Here is a 24,870-nt window from a genome sequence, read left to right on the forward strand (position 1 = left end):
TTCCGGGGTTGGGGCAGAGGAAGAGGGAGATGCTGAGATACCTGCCCCCCCCTTCCGCCCACCCCCAACAAACTCAACCTCAAGACTGAGGAAAGAGCCCCCAGGAGGATACTAGGATGAGTTCCTACAAGGCTCACCTCCTCACAAGCTCCTTCTCTACCTTGAAGCATACTGGGGTGGGGGATGACCCTGCCAGGCAGGGGATCTATTCCAGGCAGAAGTTCCTGGGCATCTTACCACAGCTCTAACAGAAACTAGTTTTGTGGGAGGCTGTAATAACCCAAAGTCAGGAGGCTGTACTGACCCAAAGTTAGAGAAAAAAAGGCTGAAAATGACAGGCCCGTTGCTGGATGAAGGGTCTGATCGAAATCATTCCTCCTTCCTGCTTTCTCCTTACCTCCTCCACCCATAACTCCCCTGCTTCCTAATGCCATTCTGCTATAAGATATCCGCATGATCCAAACTGCCTCTAGGATTTGGGGAATCCACCCTACATGTATACCCCTCTGGTCTGTAACCTGCCCCCTTATCTCTAAAGGGAGCTGGGAGTGGCCAGGAACCAGCTTGCTTCTGCTGTCCACTCCCTTCCCCCAGCCTCTCCAGCAGCATCAGTGAAGTGACAAATCCACACTGAGGAGCAGACATGACATGTAATTTCCGGCCAAGAGATTTTTCCAAAACAATCTACCGTATTCCTGGGAATATATGCCAACCTCACCTCCAAGCCAGCCCTCTCCCACCCCTACCCTCCCTCTTCTCTAAGTCCTAGAGGGAAAACAATATATTGGGGAAGAGGAGGGGGACTTATAGTTCCTCTCCCAGAGGATTATCTTGCTTCAGCCCCACCAAGCCCAGTCAGCCTCAACTCACCCCTCTGTACGTAGGCCCCAAGCTTCTGGACCAAAGCCAGGCTGGCTCCCCGTAGGACTTCATCCCAGAGGGAACTGCACCAGGCAACCCCACACCTTCAGGTCAGCCCAGGTCTGACATCACACTGGTCTGGGGAGGAGGCTGGCCTGGGGCCAAGAGAGAGAGGGGGTGGTTCAGACACACACCATGGCTGTCCACACCCTCTCCATCTCCAGGACGCGGGGGCCCAGCCCGTCCCAGGAGAGCTTGGCAAGCTGCAGTTCTGAGGAGAGGCAAAGCTGAGGCATACTGGCTTAGTGGTGCTGGGCCCCCAGGCCCCAAGTCCAGCCCTGGAGCCTCTTCACCCTTCTCCTTAACTGCTGAGATCTCCCAAAGACTTCTGAACTCGCCCTTCCTTCTCTCAGTGGATGCTCTGCTCTCTGGGTGTCACTTCCTCTCCTCCCCCAGGGCTGCAATTACCACGTGCTCTGTCTCCATTTCTAACCCCCTGAAGCTCTAGGCCCACGTTTCCAGACAGTTCCAGGGCAGTTCCACCAGGAGGATGCATACGTACCACAAATTCTGTATATCCAAACTCAGCTCATGAGCACCCCTTTAAAGCTAGCTAACACATGTCCCTATACCCTGACTGAAAATATCACAAGCCAACACTGGCCACCCAGGCTAGAAACCTCACCCCCACCCCAACCATAACTTCCTACCTTCCCCACTAGGCAGGCCACAAAATCTTGTTTCTGCCTCCTTTTTATTCCTCTGATCAATACCAATGGGATTAAGAATCAGACAGACCTGAGCTGAAATCTTGGCTCTGTCACTTTCTAGTTGGGCAACTTTTGAGCAAATGACTTAACCTCTAAGACTCAGTTTCCTCATCTGTGAAATGGGAGTAAATAGCACCTCCTTCGTAGAGTGCAGATTCAATGAGATAATGAATAGCACACTTAGCACAGCACCTGGCACATAGCTGCCTATTGCTATTACTGTCATCTGAAGTCCCTCCCCTGCTTATATCCTTCTGTAACTCCTCAATAAGCCAAATACAAGGCCCTTCAGGATCTATTTCTTGCCTCTTTGTCCACCTCCATACCTTATCATTTTCTTCAAATGTCTCCATGTTCCAACCAAATCAGATACATGCCCTTCCTGATATAAAATCCATGCACAGAAATGAGTTGCATTTCTATACACTAACTATGAGACAGAAGAAAGAAATTAAAGAGTCAATCCCATTTACAACTGCACCCAAAAATATAAGATACCTAGGAATAAACCGAACCAGGTTTAGGCAAAGGATCTGTACTCAGAAAACTATAGAACACTCATGAAAGAAATTGAGGACGACACAAAGAACTGGAAAAACGCTCCATGCTCATGGATTGGAAGAATAAATATTGTTAAAATGTCTATACTACCTAGAGCAATCTACACATTCAATGCAATCCTTATCAAAATACCATCAACTTTTTTCACAGAGCTAGAACAAATAATTCTAAGATTTGTATGGAACCAAAAAAGACCCCAAATAGCCAAAGGAATGTTAAAAAAGAAAACCAAAGCTAGTGGCATCACAGTTGCAGACTTCCAGCTCTATTACAAAGCTGTCATCATCAAGACAGTATGGTACTGGCACAAAAACAGACACATAGATCAATGGAACAGAAGACAAAACCCGGAAATGGACCCTCCACTCTATGGTCAACTCATCTTTGACAAAGCAGGAAAGAATAACCAATGGAAAAAAGTCTCTTCAACAAATGGTGTTGGGAAAATTGGACAGCCACATGCAGAAGAATGAAACTGGACCATTTCCTTACACCACACACAAAAATAGACTCCAAATGGTTGAAAGACCTAAATGTGAGACAGGAATCCATCAAAATCCTAGAGGAGAACACAGGCAGCAATCTTTGTGACCTCGGCCGCAGCAACTTCTTCCTAGACACGTCTCCAAGGGCACAGGAAGCCAGGGCAAAAATGAACTATTGAGACTTCATCAGGATAAAGCTTTTGCACAGCAAAGGAAACAGTCCACAAAACCAAGAGACAACCTACTGAGTGGGGGGAAGATATCTGCAAATGACGTATCAGATGAAGGGCTAGTATCCAAAATCTATAAAGAACTTATCAAACTCAACACCCAAAGAACAAATAATCCAATCAAGAAATGGGCAGAAGACATGAACAGACATTTTTCCAAAGAAGACATCCAAATGGCCAACAGGCACATGAAAAAGTGTTCAGCATCACTCGGAATCAGGGAAATCCAAATCAAAACCTCAATGAGATATCACCTCACACCTGTCAGAATGGCTAAAATTAACAAGTCAGGGAACGACAGATGTTGGCGGGGATGTGGAGAAAGGGGAACCCTCCTACACTGTTGGTGGGAATGCAAGCTGGTGCGGCCACTCTGGAAAACAGTATGGAGGTTCCTCAAAAACTTGAAAACAGAGCTATGACCCAGCAACTGCACTACTAGGTATCTACACTAAAGATACAAATGTAGGGATCCGAAGGGGCATCTGCACCCCAATGTTTATAGCAGCAATGTCCACAATAATCAAACTATGGAAAGAGCCCACATGTTCATCGAAAGATGAATGAATAAAGAAGATGTGGAATGGGCGCCTGGGTGGCTCAGTCGTTAAGCATCTGCATTCGGCTCAGGTCATGATCCCAGGGTCCTGGGATCGAGTCCCACATCGGGCTCCCTGCTCAGCAGAAAGCCTGCTTCTCCCTCTCCTGCTCCCCCGGCTTGTGTTCCTGCTCTCGCTGTCTCTCTGTCAAATAAATAAATAAAATCTTTAAAAAAAAAAAAAAAGATGTAGACTATTACTCATACATCAAAAAAAATAGAATCTTGCCATTTGCAACGATGTGGATGGAACTAGAGGGTATCATGCTAAGCAAAGTAAGTCAATCCGAGAAAGACAATTATCCTATGATCTCACTGATTTGTGGAATTTAAGAAAGAAAACAGAGGATCATAGGGGAAGAGAGGAAAAAATAAAACAAGATGAAATCAGAGAGGGAGACAAACCGTAAGACTTTTTAAAAATTATTTTAAAGATTTTACTTATTTATTTGACAGAGAGAGAGAGATAGTGAGAACAGGAACACAGCAGGGGGAGTGGGAGAGGGAGAAGCAGGCTTCCCGCCAAGCAGGGAGCCTGATGTGGGACTCGATCCCAGGACCCTGGGATCATGACCTGAGCCGAAGGCAGACGCTTAACGACTGAGCCACCCAGGCACCCCAAAAGACTGTTAATCATGGGAAACAAACAGGGATGCTGGAGGGGAGGGAGGTGGAGGGGTAACTAGGTGATGGACATTAAGGAGGGCACATGATATAATGAGCACTGGGTGTTATATAGGACTGATGAATCACTGACCTCTACCTCTGAAACTAATAATACACTACATGTTAATTGAATTTAAATTTTAAAAAAAGATACTTGCCCTTCCCTAGACACACTCCCTTCATTTAAATGTCTCTGAGCTATTCTCTTTGTGATGGTCGTTCTCTTTGTCTACATGATGAACTCCTACACATCCCTCAAGACCCATGTCATCTCCTCTGTAAACTGTTATTTCCTATCCCCAAATGGTTATTTTTACCATTCCTTCCATGTTATTTTTAAAATAATATTTGAAAACAGGAATGGTATAAACACATAATATAGTTAACCCTTGGACAACATGGGTTTGAATAGTGCAGGTCCACTTATATGTGGATTTTTTTCGATAAATACAGTACGGTACTGGAAATGCTATTTTCTCTTATGATTTTTAATAACATTTTCTTTTCTCCAGCTTACTTTGTTGTAAGAATACAGTATATAATACACATAACATATAAAATATGTACTGACTGCTGATGTTATTGGTTAAGTTTTCCAGTCAACAGTAGGCTATCAGTAGTTAAGTTTTTGGGGAGTCAAAAGTTATGTGCAGATTTTCAACTGTGCGAGAGAGGTCAGCAGCCCTAACCCCAACGTTGTGTAAGAGTCAATTATAGTATAGTACATGTGGAAAATAGTCAAATGAATTTAAAAATTTTTAATTATCCATCATGCTCTGATCCTTAATGGGTTACTGTTCTTATAACAATCTGCAATCTATATCAGTACATAATTCTACTGAGAGAGTTCTATACACAAACCTCTACTGTGGTTTCTACCTTGTAAAGTAACCATCTGTTTTTATTTGTCAACCTGAATGCAGAAGCTGGCAAGGTACCTGGTCAAGAGAGTTTGCCGAAAGAGACTTCAAACCCGTAAGATGGACCCTGAAGAAAGGAGGGCTGCCTAACTTCCAGCAGATACCAGGACTAAGCCTCACTGCCTCCCCGCCTCCGCCCGCCCTGGCTTTGCTCCCTCCCAGTATTTCTAATCCAGAAAAGCAAGCACCTTTGTGGAGAGAGGGGCTGCCAATCTCATTACAGCCACTCCTGTCCCAGACCCATAAGCTACTTTGCTCCCACAAAGCCGGTTCAGCACCGGGGACGACACGGCCAGTATCTCAGGCAGAGAGAGAGCCCGTGACGGGCCTGCTGCAGAAGGTGGCATTCTCACTAGACTCTGCAGGGAGAGCTGGAGTACACGACACCGCAGCGTTGATGGGAAGGAAGTCCAATGTGTCAGGCATCCCAGCCTCACCAAGGCGAGTGGGGGGCGGCTCGAGGGAGTGACAGGCTGGGAAGGCAGGGCACAAAAGCAGGGACCCAGATCAGATACAGGGACCTGCCATGCCTCATCTTCGACTGCAGCAGAGAGGGAGGTGTGACTTTCAGAGAACAAAGGAAAGAATCTGACTAAACCCCACTGCACAGACCACACTGAACTCAACTCCTCCCCAAATGTACCAACTTGGTGTTGAAGTATTCTGCGGCTGTTTCGTGCTCCAGCAGCTCAAGAATGGCCCGCCAACCCTGACATCCAGAGACAGGACCCTGAGAACCCTACATATTCCTGGAGCTTTCCTCCCACCAACAGAACGACACTCGTGTGCGGCAAAGGATAAATTCCAGCAGCTGTCCGGGCTTTGTGCACATGCACACCAGGCACGTCCTGGTGCCAGGGCTGGGATGCAGGGTTCTGCAGAAAGCTGCCTCTTGCCAATCCTCTGGCCCAGGCATCATCATCACAGCACCCACTGATGCAGTGACTCCCAGGAAGGGAGGAAGGAGGCAGTCCAGCTGCCGGCAGCCAGCCACTCCCAGAGCTCTTTCAGGGCTGGGCAGGGGCTGCCGGGCTGGTCCTCTGCCTGCTGGCTCAGGCCCCGCCCCACCCCCACCCCTTCAGCAAGAGCCTTGAGCTGAAGGGGCCTATTGTTGAGCCCTGGAGGTGGGGTGGGGAAAGAAGCCAGAGCTGTGACTGGTAGAGTCACATTCATTCTGCAAGAGGGACTGCTCATCCCCTCTGGACCACGTCCAGAACCAGAACCCCAGGAGCTAGCAACATCCAGTGCAGGACAGGCTGCAGGGCCCAGGAGAGGAAGGGTCTGAACCTGGGACTACTTCCCACCCACTATATCCTGCCTCTCCATTTTAGCAATAAGGAAACCCAGACCCTGAAAGGGGAAGGGACTTGCCTGGTCCAACGCACTTACAGACTATCATCCGGACCTGGGGGAGATCAACAGTTCAGAGCGGTGGTGATTCTTTTCTAGCCACAGACGGGCAGCCACACCAAGGTCAGGGACGAGTAGAGTAAAGGTAAGGGGCCAGGAGAGGAGACCCTGCCTTATCAAGAGACACAGCAATTAGGAGACAGGCAGAGACAGGAAAGACCCGGTGTTCTCACACCTAGCTGAGGCCCTTGGCTCCAGGTCTCCCAGGACGCACCGCTGCTGAAGGAAGAGACCAGGCCAAAACTCTGGCCCCAATCCTCTCCTCAGTCACCTCACTATGTACCTACGGTGTGCTCACCCTGTGCTAGGGTTTTCAGGAAATAGGAAGAAGTTACGGTCTGGGTCTTCAAGAAGACATTATGTGCAGGTTCTTTTTTTGTTTGTTTTTTTTTAATGGAAAGCAATGGGGTTTTTAATTAATTGTTTATTTTTAGTAATCTCTATGCCGAATATGGGGCTCAAACTCAAGACCCTGAGATCAAGAGTCACAGGCTCGACTGACTGAGCCAGCCAGGTGCCCCTATGTGCAGGTTCTTTAAAAGCTTTATCTAGGGGCGCCTGGGTGGCTCAGTGGGTTAAGCACCTGACTCTTGATCTCAGCTCAGGTCTTGATCTAATTAATTAATTTAAAAACAAAAAAAGCTTTATCTTTTTTTTTTTTGGTGGGCAAGAAAGCAGTTTATTGATAGTAAAGTTTATTGAGTGATAGAATACAAAGCTCCCAAAGAGGGAGGGGACCTGAGAGGGTCACCCAAGCTTTATCTTCATTGACTGATTACAAACCTCCCCTTACTACCCTGCATTATCCCTGTTTTACAGATGAGAAAACGGAGGTCTGAAGAGGTGACCAGCGTAACGCAGAGAGTAAGAGAGGAAGCCAGGACTCAGCCCATATACAACTGCACACTGAATTTCTTGGCTCAGAGATGCGGGCCCATGGAGGGCAGAGCAGGAGTCCTATCATTAAATATATACTGAATGAATTCAGGGATTCTCTGAGGAAGTTTAAAGAGAGGATAGAGGTTCCAGGAAAAGACAGCAGACTGCATACATACACATAATTCCACTCCTTCCTGAAACCTGACCAAAACTACAATTTTAAAAAGAGAAAAAAAAAATGTAAGAGAAATTTTTTGAATGGCAGAAGTCCCTAAGGATGGGAAGAACAGCAGAGGAAATGACCACAGCAAAGCTGTGGAAGCTGGAAAGCAGCTGGGCCAGTGACAAGGGGTAGCAGAGCTGAGAAAAATCACAACCCCCAAGGTGAGAAGCACCTAAATGACCCCACGGAATCCTCAAACAGCCTGGGAAATGGAAGTCCCAAAAACCTCTACGAGAAGAAGAGGTGGCAGAGGGAAATGCTAAAAATATAGAGTATTACTTAAAAGCTATTTAAGAAACAGTAAGACCACCTATACCCCTTCCCCCATACAAAGCCACTGGGTGACTGTCCTTCTAACACCCTGCAAAAGGCAGGGATTTCCCTACAAGGGATAATGGAACGTCTGGACTGGCACAGTGGGCCTGGTGGAGAATGAGGGGCGGGGGCGGGAGGGAGGGGTATGTGTGTGCTACATCCCAAACAAGGAAAGTGCGCATAGATGGTGAGATCCCGGTCCCCTTCTCCACTTGCTCCTGGAACATGGAGCCAGGCTTCCACCTCTTGGTAGGAGACAAGAGTGTCTCTTCTGGTGACTCTGACCAGGCCAAGGAAGGCAGAAAGATACCAACACCAGGAGTTCCCAACAAATGGCCCATCCAGGTCACCACACAAAGACGCTCCATCACCAAGACCATCCAGTGTTGTAGCTTCCCACCCTTAGCTGAGAGCAGACAACACAAAACTACCAGACACCAAGGCAAGCCTCTAACATGGAAGAGAGAGAGAAAAATACACAAGAAAAAGTGACCAAGAGGAAACAGACTATGCAGGGGAAGAAAATTTCAGACTTCAAACTTTAATGCAGATTCAGATTCATGGATATGGGGTAGGATCTAAGATTCTCCATTTCTAACAAGCTCCTAAGGGACACATGTTTTGGTCCAGCAGACCACAGTCTGGGAAGCAAGGGTCTTCTGGAGGTATTCTTTGCACTGGCTAGGCATTAAAATCACTTGGAGCTAGCAGAGTGTCCACGTGGAAGCCCCACCCGCTGAGCTTCTAATCAACTTGGCCTAGGTGAGACTGAGGCATCCTATCTTAAAGCCTCTTCAGATGAATCCAGACTGGAGTTGAGAGCCACTGCTCTGGAGAAAGCCTGTAATCGTGCCAATCATTTGACTTAGCCAGAACAGTCCTGTTCTCACATATTCTCTCCCATTGTTGACACTGACCACTCTTTCTGAAAGCCCTTTACACCATGGCCATGAGCATCAGTTTATAGGATGACTTATTATACCAATGATGCTTCTCAATTCTGTGTAAGTCCCGTTAATGTCAGTGGATGGAGAAATCATTCTATTGAATTCCCAAGAAATTCATTCTGAGAATGTTCTCCTTATTAGATTCTCACACTTCTCCTAACCTTCCTAATATCTTTCTTACTTTGGACCTTAAAATTTCAGGTTAAGCCCTTTTAGGGAGGAGTTTTTTGTTTGTTTTAGTGAAATGTAGATATTTCCCTAATCAAAAATCCTACTCCATTCTCCCAATGTTCCTATTACTAAAGTTGAATTTAGTAGTTTTGTGTCTATCTCATGCATGCCACACATGGGATAAAATATCAATAGACATTTACTGCTACCAAAATAGCTAAAATTACAATAGAAGGGATAGAGGATAAAGTTCAGGTCTTCCACATAAAGATGGCAAACAGGAGAGAAAGAAATAAGAAAACCAGATGATCAGTATAGGAAGGTCCAACATCTAAACAAGAGGAGTACAGGGGAGAGCAAGGAGGGAGGGAAATGACCTAAATAAAACAAGAAAACTTCCAGACCTGAAGTACAAGTTTCCAAATTAAAAGGGTTCACTGAACATACAGTGCAAGATGAAAACAGACCCACAATGAGCTACATAATTAGGAAATCATTAAGAAACAGAATACTGGAGATAAAGAGTATCTCCAGTATCCAGTATCCAGAATATTGGAGATAAGAGAAGATCCTACACACTCCTGGGCAAGGCAGAGGGTACCACACAGGTCCCACACAGGATGTAGAGTGACTTTAGACTTCAGCGTTAACTCTAGAACCTAAACGCAATGTACTCAAGATGCCAAAGGAAGGCAATTTCCAACGTAGATCTTTGTATTCAGTCGATTGAGTATCAGGCTGGCGAGGTCTCCAAATAAGCTCCTGCCCATATACCCTCCTCTCAGGAAGGTACTAAAGGACAGGCTCTGCCAAAACCAGACAGTAAACCAACAAAGAGGAAGACGTGGACACAGGTGATCCAACACAGAAAAGCAGTGAAGGAGATGCCCAGGATGCTGAAAGGAGGTCCCAGGAGGATAGCTAAGCATCTGTGATAGACAGCAACCAGACCACGCTGCTGTAGGGCACAAGGCTCTGACGGAGACTTCTTCAGAAAGATCCATTCAATAGAACACCTAATGGAACCGACATCTTGAGGAATTCAGACAGCTACTGGAATTTGGCTAATTGAAAGGTGCATAGAAGCCTAAACAAACAAACAAAAGCAACTCCGGGGAGAACAAAAAGGTGTGCAGGAAAGGAAAAGTCATCACAATTTACTACACCGTAACAATATGAACACAGACAGGAGACGGAAGGAAAAATGAGATACTGCTAGGGTGGACAGACTGAAAAATGGGGAGGGTGGAAGGGTGGCAGTGAGGGAAATAAACTCAAATTCTCATCTTTGGCCAAGATGGAATAACAAGGTTCAGATTCACCCTCCTGACTGCAAGAAAAAAATGGACAAAATATACAAAATGGTTTTGAAGACACCAGATATCAGGAAACAAAAGAAAGTGATACCTATAACAAAAGAGGTCAGCCCTGTGGTTGAGTTTTCAGGCTCCAGCACAGAGAAGGGAACCAGTCAGATCCCAAAAGACTCCATGAGTTGAGGAGATGGAGCTGAGAGCCTGGGGAGTCTCAAGGGGCCAGAGTTCACAGAGCAGAGCATCAGAGAACAGAGAGTAGCAGCGAAGGCTGTGAAGGGACCCCCTTACGTATTTAGCTAAATACTAATCGTCACGTAAATGTGCAGAAATTACCCAAGGCTGGGGAAAATAACTATCTGAAACGACTATAAGTAACAATGCCTGGTACTCACCAGGCTGGGAAAAGTGCCTGTTTCCACCAGCCAAACTGGAAAAGCTAGGCATTGGGTAGAATTTACAGATGGGTCTTGCCTCAGCAGGAGAATCAGCAGTCCGAGATTGAGCCTAGCTCTGGTCCTACCTAACAAGTCTTAAAAACAAGACATAAGATAATGAAACTATTTCCAAGTCACTGCATCCTAGAATAAAGCTCAAGAATAATTACAGGAATACAAAAGCACCCAGCCACAAATCAGGTAAAATTTACATTGTCTGGCATCCAACAAAAAATTATTAGGCAGGCAAAAAAGCCAGGAACTATGACCCATAATGAGGAGATAAAGCAGTTAAACAAAACCAAAACCAGAACTGACACAGATGTTAGAATTAGCAGACAAGGAAATTAAAATAATTAAACATTTAGAAATTATTACTATAAAACTATATTACTACTAAATATTAAAATATTTATTTATATTTATATTATATTTATTTATTTAATTTTTTTTTCCTTTAAGTAGGCTCCATCAAGAGTCCAATGCTTAACTGACTGAGCTAACCAGGCACTCCTAAAAATATATTTCTAAAGAGAGTATAATTGAACTTCTAGAACAAAAACTACTACATTGTGTGAGGGGCACCTGGTGGCTCAATTGGTTAAGCGTCTGCCTTTGGCTCAGGTCATGATCCCAGGGTCCTGGGATTGAGCCCCATGTCAGGCTCTCTACTCAGCAGGGAGTCTGCTTCTCCCTCTTATTCTCCCTCTGTGCTCTCCCTCTCTCTCTCTCAAATAAATAAATAAATAACTACATTGCATGAGATGAAAAAATAAACTGAATGGAATTAAAGGCAGATTGGACACTGCAGATGAAAAACCTGGTGAATTTGAAGACACAGTAACAAACTGTGGAGAGGAAAAATAAAATTCTTTTTTAAATAAACAAAGCATCAGTGAGCAGTGGGACAATTTCAAGTGGCCTAACATTTGTATCGTTGGAGTTCCCTGAGGAAAGGAGAGAAAGTTGCAAATAGAAACATATTTGAAGAATTAATAGCCAAAATATTTCCACATTTGACAAAGACTATAAGCCTGCAGACTCAAAAAAGTTCAATGAACTCCAAGCACAAGACACAAGAAGAAAACTATACCAACACACCTCATAATCAAATTGTTCAAAATCAGTTATAAAGAGAAAATCTTAAAGTGTAGCTAGGGAGGGCAAAGGAGATAGGTTATAGACAGAGAGAAAAGATAACAATGACAGCAGAAGGGGCGCCTGGCTGGCTCAGTCAGGGGAGCATGTGACTCTTGATCTCAGGGTTGTGAGTTCAAGCCCCACACTGGGCACAGAGCTTACTTAAAAAAAAAAGGGGGGGGGGTGCCTGGGTGGCTCAGTTGGCTAAGCAACTGCCTTCAGCTCAGGTCATGACCTCAGGGTCCTGGGATCGAGCCCCGCATTGGGCTCCCTGCTCGGCAGGGGGGCCTGCTTCTTCCTCTCCCACTCCCCCTGCTTGTGTTCCCTCTCTCGCTCTTTGTCAAATAAATAAAATCTTAAAAAAAAAAAAAAAAAAGATGACAGCAAATTTCATACAGAAATGGAAATGAGAAGACAGTGGCACAACATTATTTACTTACTGAAAGAATAAACTAATGACCTAGAATTCTAGTCCAATGGAAATATCTTAAAAAAAAAAAAAAAAAAAGACTGGGGGGACCTGGGAGGCTCAGTTGGTTAGGCGTCTGCCTTTGGCTCAGGTCATGATCCCAGGGTCCTGGGATCAAGCCCCATATCAGGGTCTCTGCTCAGCAGGGAGTCTGCTTCTCTCTCTGCCCTTCACCCTGCTCATGTTCACTCTCTCTCAAATAAATAAAATCTTTAAAAAAAAAAGTAAAATAAAGACTAAATAAACTTTTTAAACATACAAAAGCTGAAAGAATTAACACCAGCAGACCTGCACTACCATAAAAGATGTTCTTAAAACAGAAGGAAAATAATACCATATAAAAATATGGATCTATGCAAAGAAATTAAGCACTGGAGGGGCGCCTGGGCGGCTCAGTCAGTTGAGCATCCAACTCTTAGTTTCCATTCAGGTCATGATCTCAGGGTTGTGAGATCGAGTCCCAGGTCAGGCGCCACACTCAGCACAGAGTCGGCTTGAGATTCTTTCCCCCTCCCTTGTCCTGTCCCCCAACTCCTCCCCTTGCTCATGCTTTCTCTAAGTAAATAAAATAAAAAAGAAAAGGGGGAGGCTGGGTGACTCAGTTGGTTAAGCATCTCCCTCTGGCTCAGGTCATGATCTCAGGGTCCTGGGATCAAGCCCACTCAGCGGGTACTCTGTTCCTCCCTCTCCCTCTGCCCCACCTCCCCTCCTCCCACTTGTGCACCCTCTCTAATAAATAAAATCCTAAAAAAAAAAAAAAAAAAAAAAAAGACGGGCACCTAGGTGGCTCAGTCAGTTAAGTGCCTGCCTTCAACTCAGGTCATGATCTCAAGATCTTGGGATTGAGCCCCACAACAGGCTCCCTGCTCAGCAGGGAGTCTGCTTCTCCCTCTCCCTCTGCTCTCCCCCCCACTCATTCTCTCTCTCTCAAATAAATAATAAATAAATCTTTTAAAAAAAATGAAGCACTGGAAATAGCAACTACATGGGTAAATAGTTAAGATGTTTTTATTATTTAATTACTTTAAAAGATAAATTGACTGTTTAAACAAAAATAAGACCAGTATAGTGTGGGTTTACAACGTGTATAAGAGTAATTTTTGACAATAATAGCATAAACAGAGGAAATAAAAATATAGGTTTTTATACTATTATCTATTTACACTATTACTAATAAAAATGTAGATATTTATAAAGACAGACTATAAGATAAAGATGTATGAGTCCCATAGACAGTACAAGAAAACTGTCCTCATAAACATAAATATCCTCTTAACTCTAGGAAACAAACTGAGGGCTGCTGGAGGGAAGGTAGGAGGGGGATGGGGTACCTGGGTGATGGGCATTAAAGAGGGCATGTGATGTAATGAGCACTGGGTGTTATATGCAACTGAAGAATTACTGAACTTTACATCTGAAACTAATGATACATTCTATGTTAGCTACTTGCATTTAAATAAGATTTAAAAAAAGATACAAAATTCTTAACAAATTCTTTAGCAAACAGAATCCAACAATACAGCTAAAGAATAATATACTATGACCAAGTGGAGTTTGTCCTCGGAATGCAAGGTTGGTTTAACATTTGAAAATCAGTTTTAACAAATCAGTTAATTCAACATATTAACTAAAAAAGAAAATCCTACAGTCACAGGAAAAAAACCTCTGACAAAAGCAAAATAGGAAAAGAGGGAGCACAACCTGATAAAGACCATATATGAAAAACCTACAGCTAACATCATGCATAATGGTGAGAGACTGAATGTCTTTCCCTGAAGATCAGGAAAAAGTAATCTCATCTTCTATTCAACCTTACACCAGAGGACATAGCCAGTGCAATCAGACAAGAAAAAGAAATAATTGTCAGGCATAAGGATCAGAAAGGAAGAAGTAAAACTGTCTTTATTACAAATGACATGGTAGTCTATGTATAAAATCCAATGGAAGCTAAAAAAAAAAGCTACTAGAATACATTTTTTTTAAAGATTTTATTTATTTATCTGACAGAGACGTAGCGAGAGAGGGAACACAAGCAGGGGGAGTGGGAGAGGGAGAAGCAGGCCTCCCGCAGAGCGGAGAGCCCGATGCGGGGCTTGATCTCAGGACCCTGGGATCATGACCTGAGCCGAAAGCAGACGCTTAATGACTGAGCCACCCAGGCACCCCTAGAATACATTTAACAGGTGGTAGGATTCAAGGTCAATATACAAAAATCAGTTGTGTTTATATATACACTATAGGAACAGGAAATTGAAATTTAAAAACAACACCATTTTATAGCAGCATTAGTGACAACAGCCAAAAGGTGAAAGCAACCACCAGTGGATGAGTAGAGAAACAAAATGTGGTATATTCTTACAATGGATTATTATTCAGCCTTAAAAGAGAAGGAAATTCTAACACATGGCACAACACGGATGAACCTTGAGTACATTGAGCATGGTAAGTGAAAAAAGCCAGTCACCAAAGGACAATACTGTATGATTCTATTCCTATGAGGTATTTAGAATAGTCAAATTCATAAAGTGCAACGTGGCTTCAAGGGCTGGGGTGGAGGGGGAATGGAGAGCTATTGTTTAATAGGTACAGAGTTTCAATTTTGCAAGATGAAAAAGTTCTGGAGATAGATGGTGGTGATAGTTGCACAACAATGTGAATGTACCTGACACTACTGAACTATACCCTGAAAGATGCTTAAAATGGTATATTTTATGTTATATATATTTTACCACAATTAAGATAAACAAAAAAGCCAAACACCATGTAAAAACACCATTTACAATAGCATAAAAAATACATAATACTTAAGTATATCTGACAAAAAATGTGAAAGATCTGTATACCTAAACTACAAAACATTGGTGAAATTCTTAAAAATCCAGATAAATACAGACACAAACATTGTTTATGGGTCCAAAGGTCCAATATTGCTAAGATAATGGACATCTCCCCAAATTCATCTACAGATCCAATGTAATCCTAACCAAAATCCTGGTGAGCTTTCTTGTAGAAATTAACAAACTGATTCTAAAACTCATATGAAAGTGCAAAGAACGTGGAGTAACTAAAACAATTTTGAAAAGGAAGAACAAAGTTCAAGATCTTATCCTAATTTCAAGATTTCCCATAATCTACAGTGATCAAGATAGTGTGGTACTAGGATAAAGACAGACAAATTGATCAATGGAACAAAAGAGAGTCCAGAATTACTTTTACACATATACAGACAATTGATTTTTGACAAAAGGTGCAAAGGCAATTCCATGTAAAGACAAGTCTTTTCAACAAATGGTGCTGGAATAGTTGGATCTCAACAGGCAAAAAGCTGAAATTCAATTCATACCTTGCACCATATACAAGAATTAACCCTGAACGGTTCACAGACCTGAATGTAAAACCCATAACCATAAACCTTCTAGAAGTGGGCACCTGGGTGGCTCAGCCAGTACAGCATGAGACTCTTGATCTTGGGACTGTGAATTCAAGCCGCTACACTGGGTATAGAGATTACTTAAAAACAAAATCTTAAAAAATAATAATAAATAAAACTTCTAGAAGAAAAACAGGAGAAAACCATTGGCTGTGGCTTAGGCAAAGATTTCTTGGACATGACACCAAAAGCACAAACCATAAAAGAACTAGTTGTTAAACTGGAGTTCATTAAAATTTAAAATTCTGCTTGTCAAAAGACACTGTTAAAAGAATTAAAATGCAAGCCAAAGACTGGAAGGAAATATGTGCAATCAAACATATCCAATCCCAACATATTCAATAAAGGGTTTGTATGCAGAATATATAAAGAACTTGCAAAACTGAATACGAAAAAAACCCCAAGAATGAAAAATGGGTAAAGGATTTTTTTCTTGTTTCGTTTTATTTTTAAAAGATTTTTATTTATTTATTTATTTGACCGAGAGAGAGAGAGAGAGAGAGAGAGAGAGAGAGCGCGCACAAGCAGGGGAAGGGGCAGAGGGAGAGGGACAAGCAGGGAGCCCCTTGTGCGGCTCAATCCCAGGGTCCTGGGATCATGACCTGAGCTGACTGCCGATGCTTAATGACTCGGCCATCCAGGCGCCCCTGGGTAAACCATCTGAACAGACACAGCACCAGATATACAAATGGCAAATTAGCACCTGAAAAGATGCTCAGTAATACTAGTCATTAGGGAAATGCAAATTAAAATCACAATGAGATAACCACTGCAGACCTATTAGAATGTCTAAAATTAAAGAGACTGATCACACCAAGTGTTGGCAAAAAAGTGGACAAACTGGAACTTTCATCCACAATTGGCAGGTATGTAAAATAGTACAACCACTCTGGAAAACAGTCTGGCAATTTCCTTAAAAGTTAAATGTATCCCTACTGTATGACTCACAATTCCAGTCCTAAGGATTTACCCAAGAGAAATAAAATAAGATGGCCACAGAAACACTTACACATATGTTCACAGTTGTATTTGTAATAACCAAAAACTAAAAACAACCCATCAACAGGAGAATGGATATACTGTGGTATATACATAAAAGGGACTGCTACTCAGCAATCAAAATGAAGGAGTTACTGAAATACACAACAGGAATGAATCTCAAAATAATTATGCTGAGTGAAAAAAGCCAGGCAAAAAAAGAGCACACTCTGTCTGATTCCATTGACATAAAATTCTAGGTAATGTGGACTAACGTACAGTGACAGAAAGCAGACCAGTCTATTGCCTGGGGAAAAAGGATAGCAAAGGAGGGGCAGGACGAAGGAATTAGGAAGGGGCACAAAAAACTCTGGGAGGTTTGGGAGTAATAGGAATGTTCATTATCTTGACCGGGGTGGTGGTTTCACGGATATACACATACGTTGAAACTTACTGTTTTAAATATGTTCCATTCACTGTATATCATTATACCTCAATAAAGCTGTCATTAAAAACAAAAAGAATAAAACTTCATTTTCCAGAATAAAGCACAGGGCAGGGGATAATCTTGGATTTAGGGACCAGAGGACAAGATCTGGGAGCACAGACACCTGCTCCCTGACATCTGCCAGCCAGGGCTCCCGAGAAAGCGGGCACCAGACAGCCGAAGAGGGGTCTGAGCCCTCCACACTCAGGACAGAGTAGGGAAAATCACGGCCCACGGCACAGAAACCGAAGCCCAGAGACAGTGTCTTGCCCCAGGAGGTTACACAGCTAGGAAGTGGTCTAAATCCGGATCTGTCCAAGTTCTTCTCCTCATCTACCACAAATTCAAACAAGTTGACCTGAACTAGGATACAGATATATGTGTGTACATGTTTAGAACAGACAATTCTCTCCATTGAAGCCAGAGAGCCAGAACCAGTTTGGCCATCCCAGAAGGGCCAGGTACCATGGACACAGCAGCTGAACTTCCGGTGCATGAGTGTTTGGGGTGGCAGTGTGACAGGCAGGCGTGGGACGAAGCTGACAGTCGGTTTGGGGTTTGCATCAGGAGCAGACTAACCGGCTCCTCCAGCACAGTCCCAGCAGCTGCTTGCCTAAGGCTTTGCTGGGCAGCCACCACCACCACTACTCCCCCTGCCCGGACAAGAGAGAACTATCTGCAACCACACAGGTTCAGACAAGGGTCTAGGGGCCATTTGACTCAGAGACCACGCCTTTAGTTGGGTCAAAGATGGGACCCAGCTGAGGCCGGCAGCAACCCTGCACCCACCCCAACCTGAGGGCTAGAGAAGCAGGAACTCATACGGTGCCAGGTAAGAGGTGAACAACCCTAGGAGGATGAGGCCCAAACACTGGCCAACCAAGCCCCTCTGGGCCAGGAATGAGTAGGCCTGGTACCCAGACCATGGGGCAGTCCACAAGAAGCCAAATATAGTCCCCACCCCTGCAAGCCCCACCTCTAGGCTGGGCTAGGAGCTGGCCCTGGCCAGTACAGAACCCATGATGCCACAGCTGCCCCTCTGTCCATCTCCATGGGTGGGGCTGAGCTCTGGGCCACAGAGGATGCCCAGAGTCCAGCAGTACAGACACCCCCTCTTCAACCACCCCTTTCAGGTTGGGGTCCTGAGAGCCCACCCCGAGAAGGCCTCACCAGCAGTTCTCTGCCCTTCTGCCCCTATTCATCCTTGGCCCTGGGCCCTATGTTATTAATCAGCTGTGACAAGAAGGTGTGATGGGAGCAGGTCAGGTTCGAGCTCAAGTCGCCAGCAGCCACACGCACATCTCAGATCACGCGGCAAACGGTTACTAGATAAGATCCTGTTAATGCAATGCTGCCCCTTCCCTTTTATGGAATGTGTTTTGAGGACCTGAGGAAACCTGTGCTGATTGCACCATCCCAGCCCTGGCATGGAGGCACCCCATCAACAGGGGTAGACAGCTAGAGGGGTGGCTACCTCCTCTGCAACCTCAGCCTGGGGCTACCCCTCTCCTCCTTCTGCCCAGGCCTGGCAGCCGCCCAGATAGTCTCATCTCCAGTCTAGACGCTAAGGAAATGCCCCATCACTTCAGTTGGCATTTTTAGTAGTTGGGGGAGGGATCCTGTCTCGCTCTTGAAAACTGCACTGCTTCCTCCCTCCCCACGTTTAAACACAGGAGGGTGAACACGAGCAGTTTGGAGACCACCCTCTCCTGAAACAGCTGCAGCCCCCTGCTTCAAAACACACCAACTCCCGCTGCGAAGAGAATTCCGTTTCCTTACCTGCTGCCTTCTGCTGCCTCCCTGCAGACAGTTTCCACGAGGTCCAGGCTGAGGTGGCAGAAGAGGATCCAACAGGACACACTGCCTGCTCTCGGGCAGTGGCTTCCAACGCTCCAATCCCCAAACCCCTACATCCTGCGCTCACCTCGGCCCTGGAGCGATCCTCGTGCCGGGCAGCCGGCCTGCCGGTTACCACCTCCTCCTCCGCCGGCGCCTCCGGATCCTGTGCCCCTCAGGGGGCCCCTCTGCCTCCTGGGACCCCTTCTCGTCCAGGTATGTCTCCTGGACAGCCCGCACCACCTGTCCTTCCTGCACCCCAGGAAGCCAATTTGCTTCCTGCACCCCCAGGCGCCCCTCCCCCTCAGGCCCCTGGGGCCCCACAGGCCGGGCCCTCCCCGCTAGCTCGAGTCTCTCCCGGCGTGCTGGGGCCGCTCCCAGGACCACCGCCTCCCGCCTGAAGTGCCCACAGCTCTCCCAGTACTGCCCCCCCTGCTCCCCGGAACTTTCAAGCCCCTCCCCGCGCTCCCCGAACTCGGAGAGCGGCTCGGACTGCTGCAGCAGCCTGCGTGGGCTCCCCTCCCCCTGCTCCTGCACCCCGGCGCGGGCCTCCCCACGCTCCTGCACTGCGGGGCTGCCTCCCCCCTTCTCCTGGTGCTGCTTGCGGGGCCCCAGCCCCTCCTCCTGCACCACAGGCCAGCCCGCCGAGCCCGTCCACCGCGGTGGGCGCCTCCAGTCCGCGCCGTCCGGCAGACCCCACACCACCCCCAGGCTGGGCTCGTGGCCACGGCCGCCCCGCTCCTGCACCCCCGGGCCCACCCCGCCCTCCTCCTGCACGGCCGGACCCACGCCCCCCTGCTCCTCCACGCCGAGCTTCAGCCCGCGGAGCTGCTGCGGGCCCCAGCTGAGAACCCCGACCCGCTGTGGCTGCTGCTCCGGCAGCGCCGGGCTCAGCCCACCGCGCTCCTCTTGCGCCCCCCGCCCGGGGCCCCCAGCCCGCACTGCCCAGCGCACTCGCCTGCCCCCAAGAGGCCGCGCGGTCCCACCCCTCCAGATGGTGCTGCCCTCGGCGCCCGCTCACACCGCCCCCCCCGCCCAGCTCCTTCCGCCCCGTCCCCCTGGGAAGGGGGCTGCGGGCTGGCGTCCCCTCCGGTTCCGCGGCCACCCCCACGTCGCGGGCCCGCCCTAGCCTCCCGGCGTCAACGTCCGCCCGCCGGGCGCCGCGCCCAGCGCCGGCCCCCGCAGGTGCTGCGGCCCCGCGCGCCGGCCCGCGAGCCAAGAGCGCCCGCCCTCCCGCCTGAGTTCCTGGAGCCCGCCTGCGCGTGCGCCGCCCCAGGGGGCGGGGTCCGGTGGGGTTGGCCCTCCCTCTTAAGGGGCCAGGTCTCGCTTGCTCCTCCCCTCTCCCCTTTCTTCGGTCCCACCACCAATCCCCCTTCTTCACCCGACCGGAATCTCCCCACCCTAGACCCACCTTGCGCCTTATGTGCCTACAGGAGGACAGCCTGAAGCCGAAGGTAGGGCGTTCACACTGAGATTGTGCAGTCAACCGGGCCCAATGGAGGAGCACTGAAACAGGAGTCTCCAATTCTCAGTAGCAGCAGTTCAGCTCCTGCTGACTTACCTTGTGACAGTGTGAAAAGTCACTTCCATCTGGTCTCAGTTGCTTTGTTTCTAAAATGGGGAGGCTGGATTGGAAAGTTTCCAAGGCCACAATCCAATGAGTATTTGCAGAGAGGGACTAATCTCTCAGCAGGAGCCATGAGGCCTGGGAACCTGGGACACCCCCATCCTTTCCCTGGGGCCAAAGGAGGACATTTCAACAAGGGAGAGGTGGTTTCAGGCCTGTGACACTTCCTTCTGGGAACACAGGCAGAAAAAGTCCCTGGCAAAGGAACCTTCCTCCCTCCTGCACTGCTCCCTCTTGGGTGCTCTCCTCCGGGCTCCCACAAAGAAGGAGAAAATTCAGAGCTCCTCCTCCCAGTGATAGTGCAGCCCTCAGACCCAGACCCTAGCTAGCTGAAGGCAGCCTTGAGCCATGGTGCCTAGAACCCAAAGGCTTAAGGCCACTTGGCCCTGTTACTGACTACCTCATCTATAAAATGGGTACAATAATAAAACAAGTCCAGAGAGAACTGTCCCAAGGATCAGACATCAAAGAACCATGTAATATGGCTCTTTCAGCACCCCTATGGTCTGGCGTTGGGCCCAAGGGCCCTGGCCAGAGGGCAGTAGGGCAATGAAAAAGGAATGGGTTCCAGACACATATGGGGGGGCTGGACTGGGTGGATTTGCGTCATGGTGTCTTGTCCTGTGAGGTAGGCAGGGCAACTTTCCACTAAGTCATTTTTTTTTTTAAAGATTTATTTGTTTTTGAGAGAGAGAGAGCTGAGCATGAGCAGGGGGAGGGGCTAAGAAAGAGGGAGAGAATCTCAAGCAGACTCCCACTGAGCGCAGAGCCCAACGCAAGGCTTGATCCCATGCTGAGATCATGATCTGAGCCAAAATCAAGAGTCAAGAGTCAGACACTTAACGATCTGAGCCACCAGGTGCCCCTCCACTAAATCATTTGATAATGTTGTAGCAGCTTCCCTTAATCAGGAAGCCAAGCCCAGGCAGAGGGTGAATGCACACTAGCTGATCCAAGAGAGGGTCTAGAGCATGCAGGACTGACAACCTCTGGGTATGGCCAAATTCCCCCTGTTGCCTGATCTCAGAGGGGAAAGCCAGAGGGGAAGGAATCTGAGAGGAGTCCCCTCCCAAGCTCCTTTACACTACCTCAATAATGACCATTGCTAAGGTTTATGGGACCTTCCCATGGGTAAGCCCTGCTTGGCATGTATTCTCATCTAACTGCCACCACAACCAAATAAGGTACACATTACCATCCTCATTTTAAAGATTGTTAAGTTACTTGCTCAGGGTCATACAGCTGGTAGTATTAAAGCCAGAATTCAGATCCAGTTTTTGACTCCAAAGTCCACTCGGAACCACGAACACACAAGAAAGCAATGCCGAACCCAGAAGCCTCGCCTTGGGATGCGTTGGGGCTGACTGGATTTGGGGGGTCAAGAGATGCAAACAACTAATTTGGAGCAAGTTTTCTGCCTATAAATCAAGCTCCAAACCAAACAAAGCAAGAGGTCGAGGTACTTGTATCCCACTAGGTGTTTTTCTTAAGGAGGTCAGCTCCCCATTCTTCCACCCCCTCTCCAGTTGCCCATGAGCCAGATTCATGCCTCTTACACCCTTAGTGCAAGGTTATCTGGAGCTTTAGTTTTACAGAAGAGAGGGCTCCTGCTCCCTTCCCCCATCCTGCCTAGTCCCAACTCCTGGATGTCTCCGCCACCACCACTGAGCACTGGGGGCTGTATGGAGAGGTCTCTGAGGCTGTCTGTCTCCTTCTCTGCATTGTTCTGCAAGCCCAGGACTGGTAGCCTGTAGACACCTAAGGAGACTGCTCTGCCCCCAGGGAGCTGACAGCTTATGGGAGGAAATGAGACACAGCCTAGAAGCATAAAGCTCTGGACCTTCAGGAGGTGGCTGTGGGGATAAACCCCAACCTTATAACGTGCCTGTACCAGTCTCTTCCAGATCTGGAACTTGAGGAGAGTTGCCCACAGCAGAGTGACTGCAGGGAGAAGGGCTTGTCGGGGCTCGTTCTAAGTGGAGGCGGACCAAGCTGCCTGAGGGAGGCTTGTGGGGGTGTCCTTAAGAATCTCCACCGTGAGGGGCGCCTGGGTGGCTCAGTCGTTAAGTGTCTGCCTTCGGCTCAGCTCATGATCCCAGGGTCCTGGGATCAAGCCCCGCATCGGGCTCCCTGCTCGGCGGGAAGCCTGCTTCTCCCTCTCTCACTCCCCCTGCTTGTGTTCCTGCTCTCGCTGTGTCTCTCTCTGCCAAACAAATAAATACAATCTTTAAAAAAAAAGAATCTCCACCGTGAGGGCGCCTGGGTGGCTCAGTAGGTTGGGCAACTGCCTGCGGCTCAGGTCGTGATCCTGGAATCCCGGGATCGAGTCCCACATCAGGCTCCCTGCTCCTCCCTCTGACCCTACCCCCTCTTGTGCTCTCTCTCTCACTCTCTCTCTCATTCTCTCTCTCAAATAAATAAAAATTAAAAATTAAAAAAATAACTAAAAAAAAAAAAGAATCTCCACCGTGGGATGGCTGCACTGGGGGGTATACAGAAGGGCAAGGAAGGCAACCGTGGGGTGGTGACCGGCAGCCTGGCCCATACCTGCAAACAGGTGCTCAGCCAAGATGGTGGATGCTGCTGAGTGATTGGGCTGAAGGTTTTTTTTCTTTTTTTTTTTAATAGAGCAATGATGTTTTAAAGTACTATTGCAGCCTATGAATGGGAGGTGAACTGAATTCAATGGGTTCAGTGGGTTTTGACTGGATTTTTTTTTTAGTGCAAGAGGACAATAATGTAATATAAAATATCAGAATAATTTTTTGAACTTTTTATTAAAGTATGACATACATCCAGAGAAGTGCAAAAACTTGCACATTTTACAAAGTGAATATACCCAGCACCCAGATCAAGAAACAGGACATATATAACCAGCATCCAGATGTACCTCCAAATTTAATTTTAGAGTAAATGTTATTATATTAATCTAACATGCCCTTCGTACTCAGGATTTATTTTTAACTCTCTGACAACCCTCCTCCCTCCCCAAATGCGCAATGACAGAGAGTTTTGTCTTCGAATAGACTGGTCCGGGCGCCCGGGATAATGCCTACCATGCAGTGGGTGCCAACAATATTAGATGAATTGCATTTATAGGTAGTAAAGGTTTTGTTTTTTTGTGACATTTTTGTTTCATTATATATACACATGCGCTCTACTTCTTGATATAAAAATCTATTTCTGTAGGTCATAGTCAAAAACTTGTGCTCCAAAAAGCCACTGCTCCAGCTTGAGAAAGTTGTGGAGGCTGTGATTCAGGCCTGGTGAGAGCATGGGGGAAGCAGAACAATGTACTAATTATATCAGCGCTTCTCAAACTTCAGTGTCATTCAGCAACTGAAGGACCTGGGGAATCTTGTTGAAATGCATATTCCGATTCAGCAAGTAGGGAAAGGGATGCTGAGATCCTACATTTCTATCAAGCTTCTACACTTTGAGTAGCAAGGCTTTGGACCCAGAGATGCTGCACATAAGAATCACATGAGAAGCTTTTAAAAAACACTGATGCCCACGGGCGCCTGGCTGGCTTGGTCGGTCGGTAGAGCATGTGACTCTTGATTTCAGGGTCGTGAGTTCAAGCCTCACACTGGGTGTGGAGACTACTTAAAATAAGCGAAAATTAAACACAGATGCCCAGGCTCCACTCCAGAATAATTAAATTGGAATCTCTGGGGTGAGACTCAGCATCCATAGTTTTTATTTTATTTTTTATTTTTTTTTATTTTTTTTTAAAGATTTTATTTATTTAATTGACACAGAGAGAGACAGAGAGAGACAGAGAGGGAACACAAGCAGGGGAAGTGGGAGAGGGAGAAGCAGGCTTCCCGCCGAGCAGGGAGCCCGATGCGGGGCTCGATCCCAGGACCCTGGGATCATGACCTGAGCCGAAGGCAGTTGCCTAACCAACTGAGCCACCCAGGCGCCCCAACATCCATAGTTTTTAAACGCTCCCCAGTTGATTCCGGGACGCAATCAGAAATGGCAGCTCCTTGGTCCCCTGCGCAGCCCCAGTGCCTAGAATAAAGCTCGAGCTGAGGGGAGAGGGGAGAGGGGAGTGAGGTGTGGGTCATGTCTGGTATCTGAGCCAACAATCCAGTTTGATAAAGGGCAGAAG

The 24,870-nt window shown here is 46.9% G+C and overlaps 1 protein-coding gene across 3 annotated transcripts in view; it reads right to left on the minus strand.

Annotated features, from left to right (window-relative positions):
- The window catches only part of TNK2 (tyrosine kinase non receptor 2), a 46,214-nt gene extending 26,350 nt beyond the window's left edge, over positions 1-19,864 (minus strand). Inside the window, exons 1-2 of one of the 3 annotated variants that reach the window (XM_073894833.1) lie at positions 19,215-19,864; positions 19,070-19,090 (exon numbers count right to left, since the gene is read on the minus strand). Coding sequence is in view for 1 of the 3 variants with exons in the window: in XM_073894830.1 (XP_073750931.1) it covers positions 871-933 (63 nt within the window). In the remaining 2 variants the exon portion in view is untranslated. Of the gene's footprint in view, positions 1-870; positions 981-19,069; positions 19,118-19,214 lie in introns of those variants that run through there. The other 2 variants (XM_073894832.1, XM_073894830.1) reach the window with 2 other exon arrangements.
- Between the last annotated feature and the right edge of the window lie 5,006 nt (positions 19,865-24,870).

The sequence above is a fragment of the Callorhinus ursinus genome, unplaced genomic scaffold (assembly GCF_003265705.2).
Source record: "Callorhinus ursinus isolate GAN/ISIS: 27379988/994484 unplaced genomic scaffold, GSC_fseal_2.0 scaffold1, whole genome shotgun sequence".
NCBI lineage: Eukaryota > Metazoa > Chordata > Mammalia > Carnivora > Otariidae > Callorhinus > Callorhinus ursinus.